Raw genomic sequence first — 19,081 nt, 5'->3', positions numbered from 1 at the left:
TGGTGCAGTGACTAAGGCCCCATGTCTGATATTTATAGGTGAATAAGGATTTGGCCTACAAGGTTTCAAACTCCAAAAATAAGCCTATTAGTGCAAACTGTAGCCTTTGACATAGGAATCCCTAATGAACACACCTGTACCAGCTACTGAGCCTCCTAAACTTTCACTTCTGCTAGATTTCTCTCCGGCTTACCAAGGGCCAATTCCCAATAAAACTATGGTTCTAAAAAGATCAATCCAACTCTGAAGGGACTGTCACTGAATGCAATCTGACATACTCTGAGGGGACTATCACTGAATGCAATCTGACATACTCTGAGGGGACTATCACTGAATGCAATCTGACATACTCGTATAATTACCAGCTTTTCTGTTGTCTACTCAATGCCAGAAAGAGGTTTATAAATATTTTCATTTGATTGCCTTCAGCAAGTTTCCACAGAATTAGATCAATCAGCATAGAACTTCAGTTGCATGGGGGATGAGCCCTACAATATATTGTTTCTTTAATTCTTCTCGGTGCTTGAAATTTGGTAAAATGAGATGGCTATTGTGCCTTTAAGAACAATTTGCAATAATAATTCCCATTTCAGTCAGGGCAAACCATTTATCGTAACCTGAAAACTGAAAATTACAACATCTTTTTAAATAGTTTTATTAACAAAAGGACGTGATATTGAAATAAAAAGCAATTTGATAATTAAATATCTATTTAACTATTACATGGTATACCTATAATAACCCCCATGACTTCACAGTATTACAGCAATTATTAAAGACTTTCACGTTGAATTTGAAAAATAAGATCAATCAATCCACATTCATAAAACCACTTTTAAGTTGAACAAATCAAATGTTTTCTAAAACTGAGTAAAAATATAAAGATCAGGACAAATGTTTTCATAACATGTTTCTGCTATGACATTTCACAAAATGACATGTTTTACTTTATTTACTAAAAAAGAAAAAAATTGATAAGAATAGTTTTCTCAACTCTTTTTGGAAAATGAGGGGAAAATGGGATATGGGTGAATTTCAGCCTTTGCTGTACAAGCCAACTACTAAAATATACGACACTTAAATGACAACAATTTGTCCTGAACTTAACAAGTGATAATGCACAATTTACACATATCCTCTAAATATAGCATTCTTATACTTTATTCATTTTCTGTGATTTTTAAAGTTAGGTGATTCAGGAGAAGGAGATGTTTTGAACAGATTTGAAGAAAAGAGCTTGCATCATGACATTTCATTTCCAGAATCATCATCATCTTCCTCATAAACATTGTCATCATCATCATCGTCATCAATATCATCTCCGTAGTCATCATCATAAAAGTCTGCAGCATCCATAGAGCTGTCTGAAGGTTTGGGATTTGTGGATACACAGTAGTCTTCTAATGTGGTGGGGACAACAACTCCATCTTTTTCAGCTTCTTGCTTTGTAGCTTGAACTTGTTTTCTGAAATACAGATTAAATATTCTTAAAACAAATGATTTCAACCCACTCACAACAGGAAAGGGCATTTAAATGCCACAGTTGATATGTTGCTAAATGTTGCAAATAGTCCAATTATAAACTCGACATCTTTTTAAAACTAATGATTCTGTTCATCCAAGCATAACAAAATTAATTGTAAAGGTCTTTAAATAACTCCAGCTGCTTAAATAAAACAGCAAATGTGGCACCCACCTAATTATATTTTCATATTCTTTATCTCTTCCTTTGGATTCTCTCCATTTTCTATACATAACTGATGCATCCACATTGGCTGGTGAAAATGTGTTAGGTTCATTTAACAGGGAGATAATGCTCAATAAAACTGTGCTGAAAATAAAAAGAAAAGACACATATGACTTGATGCATTGTGAACATCAAGACCCCATTCCCATAGATTTTAGATCGATCTATCCCTGTGGGGAGTCTCACTAGATAACTGTCAGCTTAGCCGGCATAACGGTCTGTCCTGCCTAATAAAAGCTGTAAGGGGGTAATTAACTATGGTGCGCACTCTGCTGACTGCAATTTAGCGTGAAACCCCCAGGTCGATCTAAATCTTAATCTCTGGATCGATCTAAATCTCTGGGAATGCACCCCAAGATGCATTTGCAAGTCTAGACTTACACTGTAGGTGTGAACTTAACATCAATAATCATAATGAACAGCAATGACTTTAACTTTGCTGCTCTACAACACCTTTTGATGAGAGAACAGGTGTTGGCTGATTTGAAAACAATGCTACCTGAGTAGTTTTTTTTTTTCATACAAGATGGTTTTCCATTCAGCGTTTATTTTTTGTTTTTGAATTTGCTGCTCAGTACATTCTGTGACCCTTGACCCCACATTAACAAGTGCATACCCTTCTCCCCTAGCACTCACTAAGACTGGGTTCCCACAGATTTAGATCGATCCATCTGGATCGACCTATTTCCCTGGGGGTTCAGTCGAGCGCACTAAAGTTAATTACCCCCTTATAGCTTTTAGTAGGCCGGACAGACATTTGAGCCTGCTAAGCTGACAGCAATCTAGTGAGACTTCTCATGGGGATAGATCAATCTAAAAATCTGTGGGAATGCAGTCTAAGACAGCAGTTGCCCCTTCTCTCCTAGCACTCCCTAAGACACCAGTCATCCCCTTCTCCCTTAGTACTTATTAGCTTCTTTAATGACTTGTCTAGCAGTTTTCATTGGTCAGAATTCCTTACCGAACATTTTGTGTAGGGTTCCATCTCTCACAAGGCAGCTCACCACTGTGGGGATCATCGACAGGAGGATGCAGTATGGAAATACATACATCACCATTCTAAAACAAACAAAAGAATGTAGCAATCCATAGCACTGCCTCACACAACTACACTGTAGATATGCCTGGTATGTTAGATCTGACATTATTATAGATGTGACAACAAAAAACAAATGTATGGGAAAAATTACAGAATTCTTTAACAAGTTATACCCAGCTTACTTCATAAACATTTGGATGCCACATCTTGGTGAGGAATTTGACTGAGGGTGGAGAGTACGGGTAGTCTGAAGGAAACTTCATATGAGCCTGAAATGGGGCAAAAATAGCAATCATAAAACAAAGAAAATGAATGCTTCCACTTTATCCTTAATTGTTGTTTGAAGTTCATCAAAATTTCACAATTAATTTAAAAATTAAAGTACCTTCACCATACTTGACTTGCCTAACTAAACTAATACAAAGACCAGATATACAAAATGCTTGCAACTTTATTCAGTAACCCCATTCACACGAGACACTTTCAATCGCGATTAGTGCCAAATCGCGATTCTATCGATGTAAAGCTTCTAGTGTGAACGCAGTAGAGACGCCAAATCGCGATTCAAATTAATCCTACTTGAGAGGTGGATTCTATCGATGTAAACTTAAATCGCGATATAAAATTTCCTAGTGAGAACGGGATCGATGTTAACACCGGAAGTTGAGGACTTATGTCGCATGCACAGTTTCTATTGAAAGTACAATACAATACAGTACAATAAATTTTATTTCATGTCAGGTATAAATTGAAACGAAACATTGGCTAAATACAGCTATTCGCCGACTGGAAAGTGAAAGAAAACAAACTGTCCACGCAATTTCAAGTTTCTTCGCAGTCAGCAAAATGGCCAAGAGGACGTACTGGTATGAAAACTCAGTGGCAGCATAACTAAATATTTGGGGCGATGAGAGTATTAAACAGAAAAGAACACCGTACACACCGAAAGCATGGTCTTGAAGGCAGCTACTGCGCATGATCAACAGGATATACCGTGACTCCCTAGCGAGCGCAGTTGCAATTACCAGATCTAGCAAGGTAAATCGCGATTTCGTTTTTTACATGTGTGAACGCAAAAAAGTGAATTTAGCTAAGCGCGTTAGAATCGTGATTCCCTAAATCTCGATTAACCATGTAGGTGTGAATGGGGCTATTATCTATTTAAGGGGATAACAGCTGTTAGTTTTGCCAAAAAAAAAAAAAAAAAAAGATATTTACCTGGGGTAATCAGTGATTTCCCATATTTACCAATGGTAATGAATTCATTCCAACATTCAAATTTAGTCAATTTTTTTCCTAAATCATTTTTTTTTTTGTTATAACCTCCCAAGAGATCATTTACAAAGTAAAGCCATCTATAGATAAAGGTCAGGTGGTCTTATGGCAAGCACAGATTCCAGAATAATTGCCATGACAGTCATTTTGGTGGTAAAATGAAATTTATTAAATTTGTATGAGTTGTTTACAAGGTATTTATTGTGAAATATGAATCTCAGTTATTATCCAGTTTACATATTGACCAAATCTATTGTATTGCTTGGGTACTGTTTTAAAAAAAACTCCCTTTTATCATTCTCTTGACTGGAGATCTACTTCACAAATACACCCTTTTCTGTCATGATTTTAATAACTTATGCTTCATGGTCTGGTGTTATCTTTTTACATAAAGAAATATTTGTTATTGATCTTTTATGAACATTCATAATTTTAACTTTTAAAATAAATGCTGTTGTGTCAATCCAATAATGTTCTATTCCAGTAATATTCTTACTCATACTGATTCAATTATAAAAGGGTTGTTAAGGATAAGATTGGCTTTAAATAAATAAACTTCAACTTGACCTTGCTGAACCTGAGATATCAAAATACTTAGGTAAGCAAATAACATTTGCCAAATCAAGACAACTGTACTGACAGCCTAAATAACAAACATGGAACACTCTGGGATCCGTCATCAACACAATTTGGAAAACAAACTTTCCTACATGTTGCTGTGACAATGAAATAGTTCTAGAAGAGTATTAGTTCAATGGATGTATTCCAATGAGGTTACTTACAAATGGAAAGACACATAAATATGGAAATTAAGAACAGGTATCAAGTGAAAATTTTGTCTATGACCTAAATCTGCAAAAGTAACCTAACCACATTCGTTAGGAAAATGTCATTCCAAGTCAAGGTAAAATTTGTTATCAGCTACAATTACAGGTTTTTATTCAAAGAGGAAATGACTGCTACCACAGTGTAAATTATACTAAATGATGTGTCCTAAGAAGACTCATCAAGCTGACATATGAAGAACATATATTCTTGTAAAAAACACTAATCATACTCAGGAACTACTGGAATTTGAACTCTATCTTTGCAGCTATTCACTAGAAATATTGTATAATGATTCCTACAGGAATACAGTGATTCTATGATTTCCTTTGTTCCAAAGATTATACCAGGTCAGTGAGTGTGGCCAACATCCTGCTCTACTATCATTCAACCATCCATCATAATTATAATCCTGGTTCATACAAAGCAAATCAATCTCCTCACATTTACTGCTGTCATGAAGATAAAAACTGGACAAAAAATTGGGATCTCGAATAACAAAAACAAAACAATTAATTAAATAAATAAATAAATAAAAACAATAGAAATATCTAAATATTGTTTTCCTTCCAAGTCCATTCCACACATACAGAGTGCAAACAATGACTAAGGAAATTGTGAGTAATTTTGAAAACAATAAAACCACATTTACTTTATTAATTGATCATGTCCAAATTGGCTTTCTATTTTACTAGTGCTGCTTTTGTTTTGTGCTGTCTACATCAAAACATTTTCCAAGTCAATTAAAAATCTCTTTGTGTTTTCAATGGATATATATGACAGCTGGCCCTCGTGACCTGGCATACGAGGTTAAGTTACTACCTAGAAATGGGCAAGTTGGGAAGGCTTTAATAAGCTTTTCAATCTTATAAATAGAAAAATGTGGGGCATAATATACAGACCTTAAAATAACCAGCTTCGTACAGCGTGCCCGGAGGACCAAAAATTGCCACTTCCCATTCGAAAAGATTGTCGTCATTGCTCAAATGTACACGGAACCCTTCAACTGGTTCTTCTTGAATTTTCTTCAGTTCTAATTGAAGAGCGCGCACAGCACCGCTAGTAGGACTCTGTGCCATTCGGGCTCAATGATCCCGACAACAAAAAGTAAAAAATACGTTGAAATAAATCAACTGCAGGGAAAGCTAATGTTTTTCTTCCTCTCTTGTTGTTCTCCGATACCCAATATGGCAGCTCTTTATTACGTCACGTTGAAACAAGACGGAAGTAAAATCAGAGATGTAAATAGTATAATCAACTTTTTTTTTCACACTTAAGATAAATGAATAAATCTATATATTTTTCTTTCATTATTTATCCTAAGATTTTGCTATTTATTAGCTCAAACGTCAACATCTACGTGAACGACAATCTGAAGTGGGTCCATTAATCCATGTTATTCATTGCAATATGGCTGCTTCGCTATGTCCGGAAGAAGAGCAGGTTTGTCGAATTTAATTAATGGATTTCAAAGAGATCGATCGGAAATTTTTGAAATATTTTGTAATATCTTATATTTTGTTTTCCTTTGTAAGCTAGCACGCATATATCAACGAGAAAATAGTTTGTCGCCATGCTGTAAGTGGTTAATTGGTTTTGCCTTAAAGATTTGGAATCAAGATTGAGTTGAGATCTTCGCACCTTCCGTGACTGTCTGGGATAGTCGCTGAAAGCGATCTGTAGGGAAAACTCGGTGCATTATATCTATGTTTTCATTAATTTATCTTTCTGTTTCCTTTTTAAAAACCGTGGTATCATAAAATGCAAGACGGCGGTGGAAATGATTTATTTTAATATGAAAGGATCATTTACTTAGATTCAATTCGGACATGACCATCACTTCCGGCTTTATTTACCGGAAGTTATGGTGAAATCTTTTTAGTATTTCTATATATGGATGATTAGGATGTGGACTTTGTAAAGCCTGCTCCATTAGTTAGTCAGTTGTACACTCCTTCAATATCTTGTGAATTGACCTCAGTTTTCTCTAAGTCGATCTTATTTATACATCCCTGGATAACATGAAGGGCACTTTAGATTTTGTGAAAAATGAGGTAAATATTTGAATAACACAACATTTTAACTTTTTAGGCTCAAACTTTTAAGGACTTTCAGTTCATTATGATGTTATTTAAACCTCAATGTTTTGTGTTTGTGACTGTTTGTGTGTGCATGTGTGTGTGTGTGTGTAAAGCGGAGAGTTTTTTACTGGTGTACAGAAAACAGATATTTCCAAGATATTCCATTGTTTGCAGACTATAAAATTATGTAGTAATAAGTAACTGTAAGTTTTCCTTGGTCTCTCAGGCAGCAGTGGCCTTCTTAAAGGAGGTGAACCAGCCCCAGACCAATGGACAGACTGCCCCCACAGTCACCTGGGAAGAGGCTGTCAAGTTCTTAATGGCTAGAAAATTTGAACTTCCTCGTGCACTGGACCTTTATAGAAACCACAGGGTAAGATTAGATTGTTTCACTCTTTTATCAGTATTATTGAACAATTTGATAAGCTTCTTGTCTTTTTCAATATTGCCAGTTGAGTTATCCCTTTGATAAGACATAGTAGATGTTAGGTGTTGGTGTAAATACTACCTTATATTAAAGGTATACCAACAAAAATTCTGTCAAATATAGTTATTTGTTGGTATTTTTTCATTGATACATTAAAGACAGTAAAATGAGCAAGCTGCATGAATAAAGAATAATCTTGAAATGTGTGTCTTCAGTGATGATAACATACTGGAAAAAGACCATCCACTGTGAGAAACCCAAGCTAACATTGCCAAAAATTTTCACTAATTTTGTAAAAACCTTGTCAGTGTGTAGATTACTGTAAATGACTTATACATTTCAGCTAATCAGACAAAGAGAAGGCTTGATTAACCTTTACCCCCTAGACAAATCAGTGCAAGTGGAATTGCTGTCTTTAAAATTTACAATCCTGGTAAGTATTGAACTGAAAACAGTAAGTGATGATATTTCATACAGCTGTCTCTCTTATCTTTGTGTGGTAGTTTCTCCAACCTAACAACTATTCATTAGTACCACCAGCGTGTACGCTGGCGGTACTCATGGTTTTAGTCCCGACCCGTCTCGTCCGGCTCCGCCGGCTCTGCCGGCTCCGCCGGCTCCGTTGGCTCCGCCGGCTCCGCCGGCTCCGTAAGCTCCGCCGGCTCCGCGTACTGGCGCCGGATACAAGTCACCGTTACCGCTTCTCCTCCTAGACCGCAAGGACCCCTGTCCCCATCTCTTGGATTTAGGTCACATATAACCTCAACTTGAACCCCCAGGTTTTTTTGTCTCAGTCGGTACATTGACCTGGGCGTGACGCTCCTTGAAATGCACCCTTGTCAAAATTTTTGAAAATTCAATGCCAATTATCTACCCTACGGAAGGAATTATGGGAAAATTTTCTACAGACGGCTTTCCAAAAGTCATATGTGTAGATTTCAAATATGCCCTTGGATTTGACCTTTGACCTTTATTTCAAGGTCAAACGGGCCAAAATTTTCAAAAAAATGAAATTTTTTACGAAAAAAAATATTATTTGCACTGTTATTCAGACACTACACAGACTTAACCAATAATTATATTGGAAAGTGTTACCCTTTGGGTCATCTTTCATCTCTGTGAATTTGGGGTCAATCGGTGCATTTTCACAGGAGTAGCGGCCATAAAATACCGAAAATGAAAACTGTCTCTAATTCGGGAACCGTTAATGCTAGCGACCCGTTCTTTTTTGCATTTTGTAGAGCATGTAAAGCCCAACACTGAGAGTGGTCTCCGTTTTTTTGTATTTCATACGGTTTTCGTGTTATGCTGTATTAAAAAGTACTTTGTGGTGGCACATTTTTGTAACTCAGAATTGTAACATTTAGTCCCTTATATCTCCAAAACTGGCAGAGATAGGTCAATAGTTATTATTTAAGTTGAATAGGAAGTCATTTACTTGCAATCTAGATGTGAGCTTGAAATTGACCTTTGACCTACTTTTCACCATGAACTGAACTTTGCAAATTTTTGTTCCCTTTTATCTCCAAAACTGGCAGAGATAGGTCAATAGTTACTATTGAACTTGAATAGGAAGTCACATACTGGCAATTTAACAGTGACCTTAAAATTGACCTTTGACCTACTTTTCAACATGAATTGAACTTTGCCAATTTTTGTTCCCTTTAATCTCCAAAACTGGCAGAGATAGGTCCATAGTCACTATTAAACTTGAATAGGAAGTCACATACTGGCAATTAATCAGTGACCTTAAAATTGACCTTTGACCTACTTTTCACCATGAATTGAACTTTGCCAATTTTTGTTCCCTTTAATCTCCAAAACTGGCAGAGATAGGTCCATAGTTACTATTGAACTTAAATAGGAAGTCATGAACTGGCAATTTACTGTGACCTTTAAATTGACCTTTGACCTTCCTTTTACTATGAACTGAACTTAGCAAATTTTCGTTCACCTTTATCTTCAAAACTGACAGATAGGTCCATAGTTACTATTGAACTTGAATAGGAAGTAATACACTAGCAATCTGTGACCTTGAAATTGACCTTTGACCTACTTTTTATGATGAACTGCTTTTTGCATGTTTTCTGGCCTTTAAATCTGCAAAATTGGCAAAGAAATGTCCATGGTTGCTATTGAACTTGAATAGAAATTCATATACTATGATATTGAAATTGACCTTTGACCTACTTTTTCACCATGAACTGAGCTTTGCATATTTTCTTGCCTCTCATATCTTTAAATCTAGCAGAGATGTGCCCATTGTTTCCCCTAGGTTTTCTCTTTTGTCAGCATATATGCACCATTGACAACACATTTCAAGGAAAACCAATAGGCCTTTTGTCTAGAGAATACAGTAGTGAGCAAGGGTAGGAAAATGCAAGTCAATTTGAAAATCTGCTTGATTGTATCATTTTTAGTTATATTTTTTGCATATTTTGAGAACTCTTGTTGATTGCATCTTATAGAGCTTGTCAAACACCAGACTGGTGATGGTGTCCCTTTTAGGAGGGGGGGGGGGTCCATACGAATGCGCTTACTCCAGCTGGTGGTACAATATCTGGAGGCGGTATCGCCTCTCTGATCCTCTAGTTGTAAGTCCCTTCAATCGTTGTAGTATATGACAACAAACCAGCAGCTTGTGTTCACTATTGCAGCCTGCCAGGGACAGCAGTGGGGCAGCCATAGCCCTGTTTACTGCACGTTACCACAACCCCGCCAGCACCTCACACCAGGCCGTGTTGAAAGCCTTGATGTTCCAGCTGGACTCTGCTCTTGAAAGGTAACAACTACACTACTGGATAATATAGGGAATTCTTTAAGTTATCTGGTGTAACCTACACAACTACACTACTGGATAATATAGGGAATTCTTTAAGTTATCTGGTGTAACCTACACAACTACACTACTGGATAATATAGGGAATTCTTTAAGTTATCTGGTGTAACCTACACAACTACACTACTGGATAATATAGGGAATTCTTTAAGTTATCTGGTGTAACCTACACAGCTACACTACTGGATAATATAGGGAATTCTTTAAGTTATCTGGTGTAACCTACACAACTACACTACTGGATAATATAGGGAATTCTTTAAGTTATCTGGTGTAACCTACACAACTACACTACTGGATAATATAGGGAATTCTTTAAGTTATCTGGTGTAACCTACACAGCTACACTACTGGATAATATAGGGAATTCTTTAAGTTATCTGGTGTAACCTACACAACTACACTACTGGATAATATAGGGAATTCTTTAAGTTATCTGGTGTAACCTACACAACTACACTACTGGATAATATAGGGAATTCTTTAAGTTATCTGGTGTAACCTACACAACTACACTACTGGATAATATAGGGAATTCTTTAAGTTATCTGGTGTAACCTACACAACTACACTACTGGATAATATAGGGAATTCTTTAAGTTATCTGGTGTAACCTACACAACTACACTACTGGATAATATAGGGAATTCTTTAAGTTATCTGGTGTAACCTACACAACTACACTACTGGATAATATAGGGAATTCTTTAAGTTATCTGGTGTACACAACTACACTACTGAATAATATAGGGAATTCTTTAGGTTATATGGTGTTACCTGCACAGCTACACTACTGGATAATATAGGGAATTCTTTAAGTTATCTGGTGTAACCTACACAGCTACACTACTGCATAATATAGGGAATTCTTTAGGTTATATGGTGTTACCTGCACAGCTACACTACTGGATAATATAGGGAATTCTTTAAGTTATCTGGTGTAACCTACACAACTACACTACTGGATAATATAGGGAATTCTATAGGTTATATGGTGTTACCTGCACAGCTACACTACTGGATAATATAGGGAATTCTTTAAGTTATCTGGTGTAACCTACACAACTACACTACTGGATAATATAGGGAATTCTTTAAGTTATCTGGTGTAACCTACACAGCTACACTGCTGGATAATATAGGGAATTCTTTAAGTTATCTGGTGTAACCTACACAGCTACACTACTGGATAATATAGGGAATTCTTTAAGTTATCTGGTGTAACCTACACAACTACACTACTGGATAATATAGGGAATTCTTTGTTATATTTTACCAAAGTAAGTAGCATTATACATTATGTGTCATGACTAATTAGCAAATGCTTCAGAAAACAATTCATTATGTGTCATGACTTATTAGCAAATGCTTCAGAAAACGGGAAAAAAACAGATGAATTCCCTCATCACATAGTACATGCATATCTGAAAAAGCATACATCTTCAACTTCCTTCTATTTTTCAGCACTGAAACTCAAAGGAATGGACTAGTATTTATTTATGACATGACTGGATCAAAATACAGCAATTTTGACTATGACCTAAGTATTAAGATATTGGACTTGCTAAAGGTAAGGAACATTGTTATTGACTGGTTAAAAGGGTTGGAGTTAGGACAACATTTGCATTATTTAAAAAAAACAAAATAAACAGTTGATGTCAATACCAAAAATATTAAAATTTGATGCAAGACTTATTTTGTGATGTCAATTAAATTAACTGTCTCAGATTTTTATTTCTAATATCTGCAGAAGACTAACATAGTAGCATGTTGTGTTTTCCTTACTGATATTTCTTTTGTATAAAAAGACTTCTGTCATTCCAGGGTGGTTTTCCTGCCAGGTTAAAGAAAGTCCTGGTTGTTACAGCACCCTTGTGGTTCAAAGCTCCCTTCAAAATACTCAGATTATTTGTACGACAAAAACTTCGAGACCGGGTAAGTCTGGCTCTGGGCTCAGAGTGGTGGATCTGCTCATTTGTTACAAGTCAATAAAGTACTGACTGTTATGAATTGCTACAATTACTGTAGCACTAGAGTGAGACTACGGCCATGTCTGAAATCAGTGTGCACTCTTGTAGTATGATTTGTCCTGTTTTAACTGTGCCTTTAGAATTATTCCTTCTTATTATTGTCAGTGGCAAACAGCCAGGGAGAGCTGAGGTAAGAAAAGCACACCACGATGTACATGGCTGGTTTTCTATTGCAGGTATTCACTGTGAACAGCCCCCAGTTGACAGATCACATCCCTGTGGAGTCTCTTCCCAAACAACTAGGGGGAACACTAGAGGTGGACCATCAGGCATGGCTCAAACATTGTCTCAAACATGGTGCAATGAAAGTGGATGACAAGATGTTTGAAAGCTTTCTCAAAGCAGCAAGGAATGATTCTAATATAGTAGTAGCAAACAGTGTGAAAGGCACCTCTGACAATAGTCCCGTGTCTCCTGTCAGTGAGGACCTGGACTCCCAGGGCTCCAAGGAGACTGTCAGTGAGAAACATAACCATGAGGAGAGAGAGAAAGAAGTAGAGGAGGAGAAACCTGGGAATGAGGCCTCCAGAGACATGAACGGCCAGGCCGAGGTTTACACATTAAGTAACAGTGATGAGTCCAGTGAAGTGGGCTCACCCCCCTGTAAGAGGGCCGTGGAGTCCTCCCCTGACCTAAGCCCAGTGTCTGGTCAGCTCCAGCCACAACTGCCCAGGAAGAAGCGTCCGGCAGATGCAGACTTTGATGATGGTTCCATTCATACCTCACAGAACCAGGGCATGTCTATAGAGGAGTTTGCTAAGATGGTGAAGGCCAAGGGGAAGCAGGGACTGTACAAAGAGTATGCTTTCCTGAAGGCAGAGGCACCAAAAGGCACATTCAATGATTCAAAGTAAGTGTTTGCATTATAGGATCTGACAAAAAATCTAATATTTCTTTAAGTAAACTTCAAGGCAGACTGGTGATCTAAACATATATTGTACATGAACTGAAGTAATTACACATTAGTTTCTTCATCTTAGAGATAAGGATAATGGCAGCTGTGTATTTCAGAGCTCGGCACAATCTCCCCAAGAACCGTTACACTGATGTCCTGTGTTTGGACCACAGTAGAGTGAGACTAGAATGTATTGATGGGGACCCCACCACTGACTACATCAATGCTAACTTTGTGGACGGGTACAAGCAGAGAAATGCTTATATATCCACACAGGGTAAGGGAGCATTTGTGTGTGTGTGTGTGTGTGTGTGTGTGTGTGTGTGTGTGTGTGTGTGTGTGTTTGTGTGTGTTTGAGAGAGAGAGAGAGAAGGGGGGGGGAGAGATATAAAATTTGCTTCATCTTCAGTGTTATTCCTGTTCTCCAGGGCTTTTCCCAGGATTTGGGGTACAGGCTGTCCAAAAGTATCACCTGTAATTTCCCACAAAATTTCAGGGAGTCCAAGCCATTATTTTTCAAAAAATAATAAGCTGTCCAGCTGTCTTTGAAAATATAGGCCGTTCAGTGATAGTGGCCGCAGTCTAAATGACCACTGAATGGTTTGCTGGGCAAAGCCTTGCTGCACACGCATATGTCATTGAAGTTTTAATATTTTACTCCTTCAGTATAAGCTGAGAAAGGGGGAAGTGCACGTATGTATACATCTCCATATTGAAAAACGTCATGTTCCAGCTTGTCTCAAGTCTAATACACTCAGATGCCCTCCAGCTTATGTTTGGCATTCAGAATTCCATGCAGTGTGCTTAACAATTTAAAAAGATGTCATAGCTCATGAAAACCCAAAATTATTCCTTCAGCCAAAAATGTTCCTTAAAAACCGACTGGATTGCTTAATAAAGAAAGCAGTATCCACCAGTTTTCCTATTTTAAGTTTATCCTCCTTTGCCTGTGCTGCCAAGTTCTCATGACTCCTGCTTATGACATCAGCACAGTTCTGGCGAGGTGTGGCACCAATGTAAACAAACCACAGAGTGGTGAACTGAACCAGAATATCTACATCTAAACACATACTTCTTATAAACACTGCTTGTTGAATCCAGCCAGCCATTAGAACAGCCTCCTGCAGTACTTTGAGACAACAGATTCATGATTGACAAGTCCAATTACCTGTTACACCTAGAGTCAGCTCTCTATTGGTTTTTCCACTTTCTGTTTCCAAGGGCTAATTATATGTTCATCCATTTATATTGATGGAGAAGGAACAGTAGTCAGTTTGTCTTGAAATCTGATTCTCCTTCAGTCTTAAAAGCAAGAACTTCTTCATGATTGTTAAGAACTGGGTGAAAAACTAACTTGGTCAATGACTTTGATTTCACCATTTTGATGGTTGGTGAAAAATGCTGATATTCTTTTCATTAGAATTTTATCATAATTCTTTACCTAGGATTGGTTAGTTGAAACATTGCATTTGTATCATCTCTTATTGCTTTAACTTCTGTGACGAATAAACGCCCCCCATCCCTTCAAAGATTAATGCTGCTGTTGCACTCCCAGTGGAATTGTTCAAGTATAGGTTTATAAAAACTTATTATAATTGCTCTTCTCTGAGATCATTGTTGACCAGTAAAATTCATTATTTGTATATCACCTTTGTTACAGTATGTAAGCCTCTGTATATTTTGAATGTTTGTATTTTTAAGTTATTATTTCTATATAAATTATACCCATGGAAAGAACTTTTTTTTCATTCATAAGTTGAAGTGTTAGATGACAGTTACAGGCCTGTTTTTATCCTTTGATCACAAAGAAGATTTTATGTAAAATAAAGTATTATGTCCTTTTCAGGGCCACTTCCAAAGTCTTTTGATGATTTCTGGAGAATGGTCTGGGAGCAGCAGGCACTGATCATAGTCATGACAACAAAGTGAGTTTTGATGAAATAAATGGTGATGATCATCATGACAACAAAGTGCTGGTCATTGTCAGGGCAACCAATTGGTGTTTTATTCTTCTCTCTAGAAATATAGTTTGTCAGGTGCATTAAATAACAATGTGCATGTGCAGTTTGTATCAGGCAGCTTTCACTTGTGAACAGTTGATTATTTGAACTATACACCTTTATCAAATAGACTTAGTTGAACTGAGAGAAAAATTATCATATATGTCATAGTCTAGAGTTAAATTTATAATTTGAAAACTTAAACTGCCAATAAAAATGAAATAGAAGCAATTATTCTGTGCACTGTGACCACATGCTGTGATATGTAACTATTTCAGAGCTGTGGAGAGGAACCGTGTGAAGTGTGGGCAGTACTGGCCTAATGAGGAAGACACCTATGAACAATATGGAGACTTAATTGTTATCAACACCAAAATAGAACTGAACAAAGATTACACAGTCTCTACACTAGTAATACAGAACCCTAAGGTAGGGGGAGGTTTTTTTCTTTTCACCATTATGATAAATATCAATAATAAAAAACAGAATGAGTGTGCATTTTGAGATTAAAGTTATAGTTGTAAAAAAGGACCATGCCCCTTAAAGAAATGCGAATTCTAGAATTGTGAGGCACTAGGAGGGTTATAACAAAGGTAAAATAAAACAATCTGTAAACTTTCAGACAGAGGAGCACAGGACAGTGACCCACTTTCAGTTCACCAGCTGGCCAGACTATGGCGTCCCCCACTCGGCCTCAGGATTCCTTGACTTCATGTTCCGGGTACGTCGACACCAAGAGCAAAGAGTGTCAGAGCTTGGTGGCAGCTGGAAAGGCCACCCCCTGGGGCCCCCCATAATTATACACTGCAGTGCTGGAATAGGGAGAACAGGTTAGTATGGGTATATTACCTCTGACTTGGGTTATATCAGCTGGAAGGGTCATTAACTGGGATATAAGCTGTACTATTGGCATTGGGATAAATAGAATTCCTTGATAGCTTCAATTTTAATTTTAAGTAATTCTCTTATATAACTTTGATTGGTAACTCTTCATTTTTTCCCATCCCTGTAACTGCCTTCTTGTAACTGACTCCCTGTAACTGCCTTCTTGTAACTGACTCCCTGTAACTGGCTCCATATGTAACTGCCTTCCTGTAACTGGCTCCATATGTAACTGCCTTCTTGTAACTGGCTCCTTGTAACTGCCTTCTTGTAACTGGTTCTCTGTAACCAACTCCCTGTAATCAACCCCCTAGATCTTGTCCCTGTTATAACTGACTGCTATTTGAATGCTTTTAGGAACCTTCATTACCATGGACATCTGTACTAAGTGGCTGGCAGATGACTGTAAGGTGGATGTGGAGTCTACAGTGCAAAGAATACGGTCACAACGTGCTTTCAGTATACAGATGCCAGACCAGTACGTGTTCTGTCATCTGGCATTACTGGAACATGCACAGCGCGAAGGCGTATTGGGAGAGATCGACTTGGACGGATTTGATGATAGTGAAAGTGAAAGTGATTGACAAATTTAAAGGACAGGAATTCAGTGCATTATAGTCACTCACAGCCTCAGTGATATGGAAGATGTGTATAGCATCCAGATCCAGGACAAACATACTTAATGGCAATAGATAAAGTTCAGTTTTAGTTCCTGCTGTGAACAGCTGTGTATTGTCCTGTCACTAGGTAGTCATGGGATATGGAGAAGGTTGTCAGTGCAGTGGATTCCACTCAGCTGCCCATAGGATCAACAACTGACAGTCTGGATACAGGGATGTCACTGCAGCATACATTATTGTATTAAATACAACTATACCATGTTACTCAACATTATCACACAAGATGTGTTGTAAGTAGAGTGGACAGTCCACTTACACAGAGGTGGAAATCTCTGGATATATTTGCTGTACAAGCAGCTACTCATGACGCATCTAGGTTCACAAGAACTCAATTCAACTAGTAGCAGTATGTATGGAAATGGAAAAATAATTAGGATAACAAAACAGAAATGCTTACTTTATATAATGTTGTTTCAAATTATAAACTAGATTTCTGTGAATTGCTTCCTTTATTAGAGTATTAGGTAGTATTTATTGGACATCATTCAATGTGAAAATGCAAACATAAAGTGAAGGGATAGTTTCAGTTTTGATTGACTGATCCCAATAACAAAGGTTTAACTACATAACTATGACAAAGGTTAAGCTACATAGTTATAAAATAAAATAACAACATTACTTCAAAACTACATAACTAATAAAAATGTCAAGCAACAACAAAAAACATACGTTGTGGTTTATCTAATTTTATTTATTTTTCTTTCAGTTAACTTCTGATTCCATTTTCCTCTTAGTTGACACATTCCATGTAGTCTTCTTGTTTTCAGAAACTGGAAGTTTTCACCTTACATTTTATTTTGACTGAAAATATAGTGTATAAACTTAATATGCAGTTGCAGCCTGCATATTTTGGAGACATTGACAGTTCATTATATTTTAAACAAGTTCTCTACTCTCAACACAGCAGACCATAGTTGTAAGTACTGGGAAACTGTGAACTCTTTCTTTCTGGCGCAGTGCAATGTCTTAATCCAGTGTACATATAGATATATGTGGTGTAGTAACTGTACAAGTGAAATTGTAGCTCTGTCAATTCTGTGTCATCCTTACACAGTTGTTAACTTGGCTTGGGTAGTGTACAGATTGCACAGGTTAAAACTGTAGACAAGATTATATGTGGTAAATTAATGGATGGCAAATTGTGTTGCATATATATAAATATATTTGGAAACATAAAATGGCATGAAGCACATCAAGATGTACTTAAATTCTAGACACAGGACTTGATGGACATATAAGATATGCTAAAATGAGTGAAAGAGCATTGGTATTTTTTCTGTGGAATATATAAAGCAAGTAGCAAAATTACAATGTAAGGGCAGTTTAATTGTGCATCCACAGTATATTCAATGTAAAGTTTGCCTGTATAATATATTATAGATAAAAATGGAGTTGCGTATCTGATGCTTGTTGTCTTGTCTTCTATCTCTTATTGTACCACAGCAACATCAACCAGTAGTTTCTCATTGTATTATACAGTATCATTTATTTATTTATTAGTTAATAAATGACAGAGTTCAGTATATAAGTTGCTTCAATGTGAAGTGTTTTAAATGAGTTTTGTACTTTGATATTATAAGTTAATCAGCTGGGTTTGTATTCCTCACCAGATATATTTCCATATTTTGTATATAAACAGGAACTATCTGTCACAGTTACCCATCAATAACACCATTCATAAAGAAAAGCATTGTAGTGTAACTATTAAGATAAAACTTTGAAAATATTGATATAAAAAGTATTCAGCTAGAATACAAAATTATTATTTATGATACTTTTATATTATTATATGTACAAGTATATAAGTTATATTGTGTATGATAAAAGTACAAATGTAGTAGATATGGCTATATTGTAATAATAAATATGAATAGATTATATGTGCTTGTTCCTGATGACATGATTTCATTTATTACCCTCCTGAAAAACTGACAATGACAGTATGGGTAAGAATGGGATGTCTTCTAAGTGGCCACGTACAAAATGTTGTACTATTTAGAAGTGATCTGCATCTGTATGTACTTTTTAAACTTCTAGCTGTCACACTTGTGGTTCCTTTTTTCCTGGCAAAACTAGTGATTTTAGAGATACTCTCTGCTGATTGTAACATTTAATACAGAGAAACAGAATTGTAATTGTTAAACACTATAGTACAAAAAAGGACCGATGCAGATTTGTCCAGAAAATTTGTAAAAAAAATTATGAAAAAGTTTTCAGGTGCAATTCCCCAGATCCCTATGTAAAATTGACCACGTTAAATGTTTTCATTTTCTGGACTTCTGTTTAAAAGGTCTACTTTCATCTTTAAAAAATAACCATTTTACCTGCTCTTCTACTACATGCACACACACAGACACAAAA

General features: G+C 36.6%; 2 protein-coding genes across 3 annotated transcripts; one reads left to right on the top strand and one right to left on the bottom strand.

Annotated features, from left to right (window-relative positions):
* Positions 1-639: 639 nt before the first annotated feature.
* LOC106168959 (ubiquitin-conjugating enzyme E2 R2) lies at positions 640-6,094 on the bottom strand. Its single transcript, XM_013548222.2, has 5 exons — positions 5,789-6,094; positions 2,969-3,055; positions 2,709-2,806; positions 1,697-1,831; positions 640-1,465 (listed from the first exon to the last, which is right to left on the bottom strand). The coding sequence occupies exons 1-5, from the start codon at positions 5,963-5,965 to the stop codon at positions 1,243-1,245; spliced, it is 720 nt and encodes a 239-aa protein (XP_013403676.1). The 5' UTR covers positions 5,966-6,094; the 3' UTR covers positions 640-1,242.
* Positions 6,095-6,174: 80 nt separating this feature from the next.
* Positions 6,175-18,600, top strand: LOC106168956 (tyrosine-protein phosphatase non-receptor type 9). Of its 2 annotated transcripts, none has more exons than XM_013548216.2 (12): positions 6,175-6,329; positions 7,194-7,340; positions 7,738-7,827; positions 10,052-10,176; positions 11,698-11,803; positions 12,058-12,168; positions 12,440-13,113; positions 13,275-13,435; positions 15,005-15,083; positions 15,437-15,587; positions 15,781-15,988; positions 16,398-18,600. In XM_013548216.2, exons 1-12 carry the CDS (start codon positions 6,297-6,299, stop codon positions 16,622-16,624), a joined length of 2,112 nt encoding a protein of 703 aa, XP_013403670.2. In that variant the 5' UTR covers positions 6,175-6,296; the 3' UTR covers positions 16,625-18,600. The 2 variants fall into 2 exon arrangements, with proteins under 2 accessions (XP_013403670.2, XP_013403672.2); XM_013548218.2 differs by lacking the exon at positions 6,175-6,329 and adding an exon at positions 6,515-6,940.
* The last annotated feature ends 481 nt before the right edge of the window (positions 18,601-19,081 follow it).

Source organism: Lingula anatina, chromosome 1 (assembly GCF_051362555.1).
Source record: "Lingula anatina isolate TDL-2025a chromosome 1, LinAna3.0, whole genome shotgun sequence".
NCBI lineage: Eukaryota > Metazoa > Brachiopoda > Lingulata > Lingulida > Lingulidae > Lingula > Lingula anatina.
This window is presented reverse-complemented; position numbering and strand designations above follow the sequence as displayed.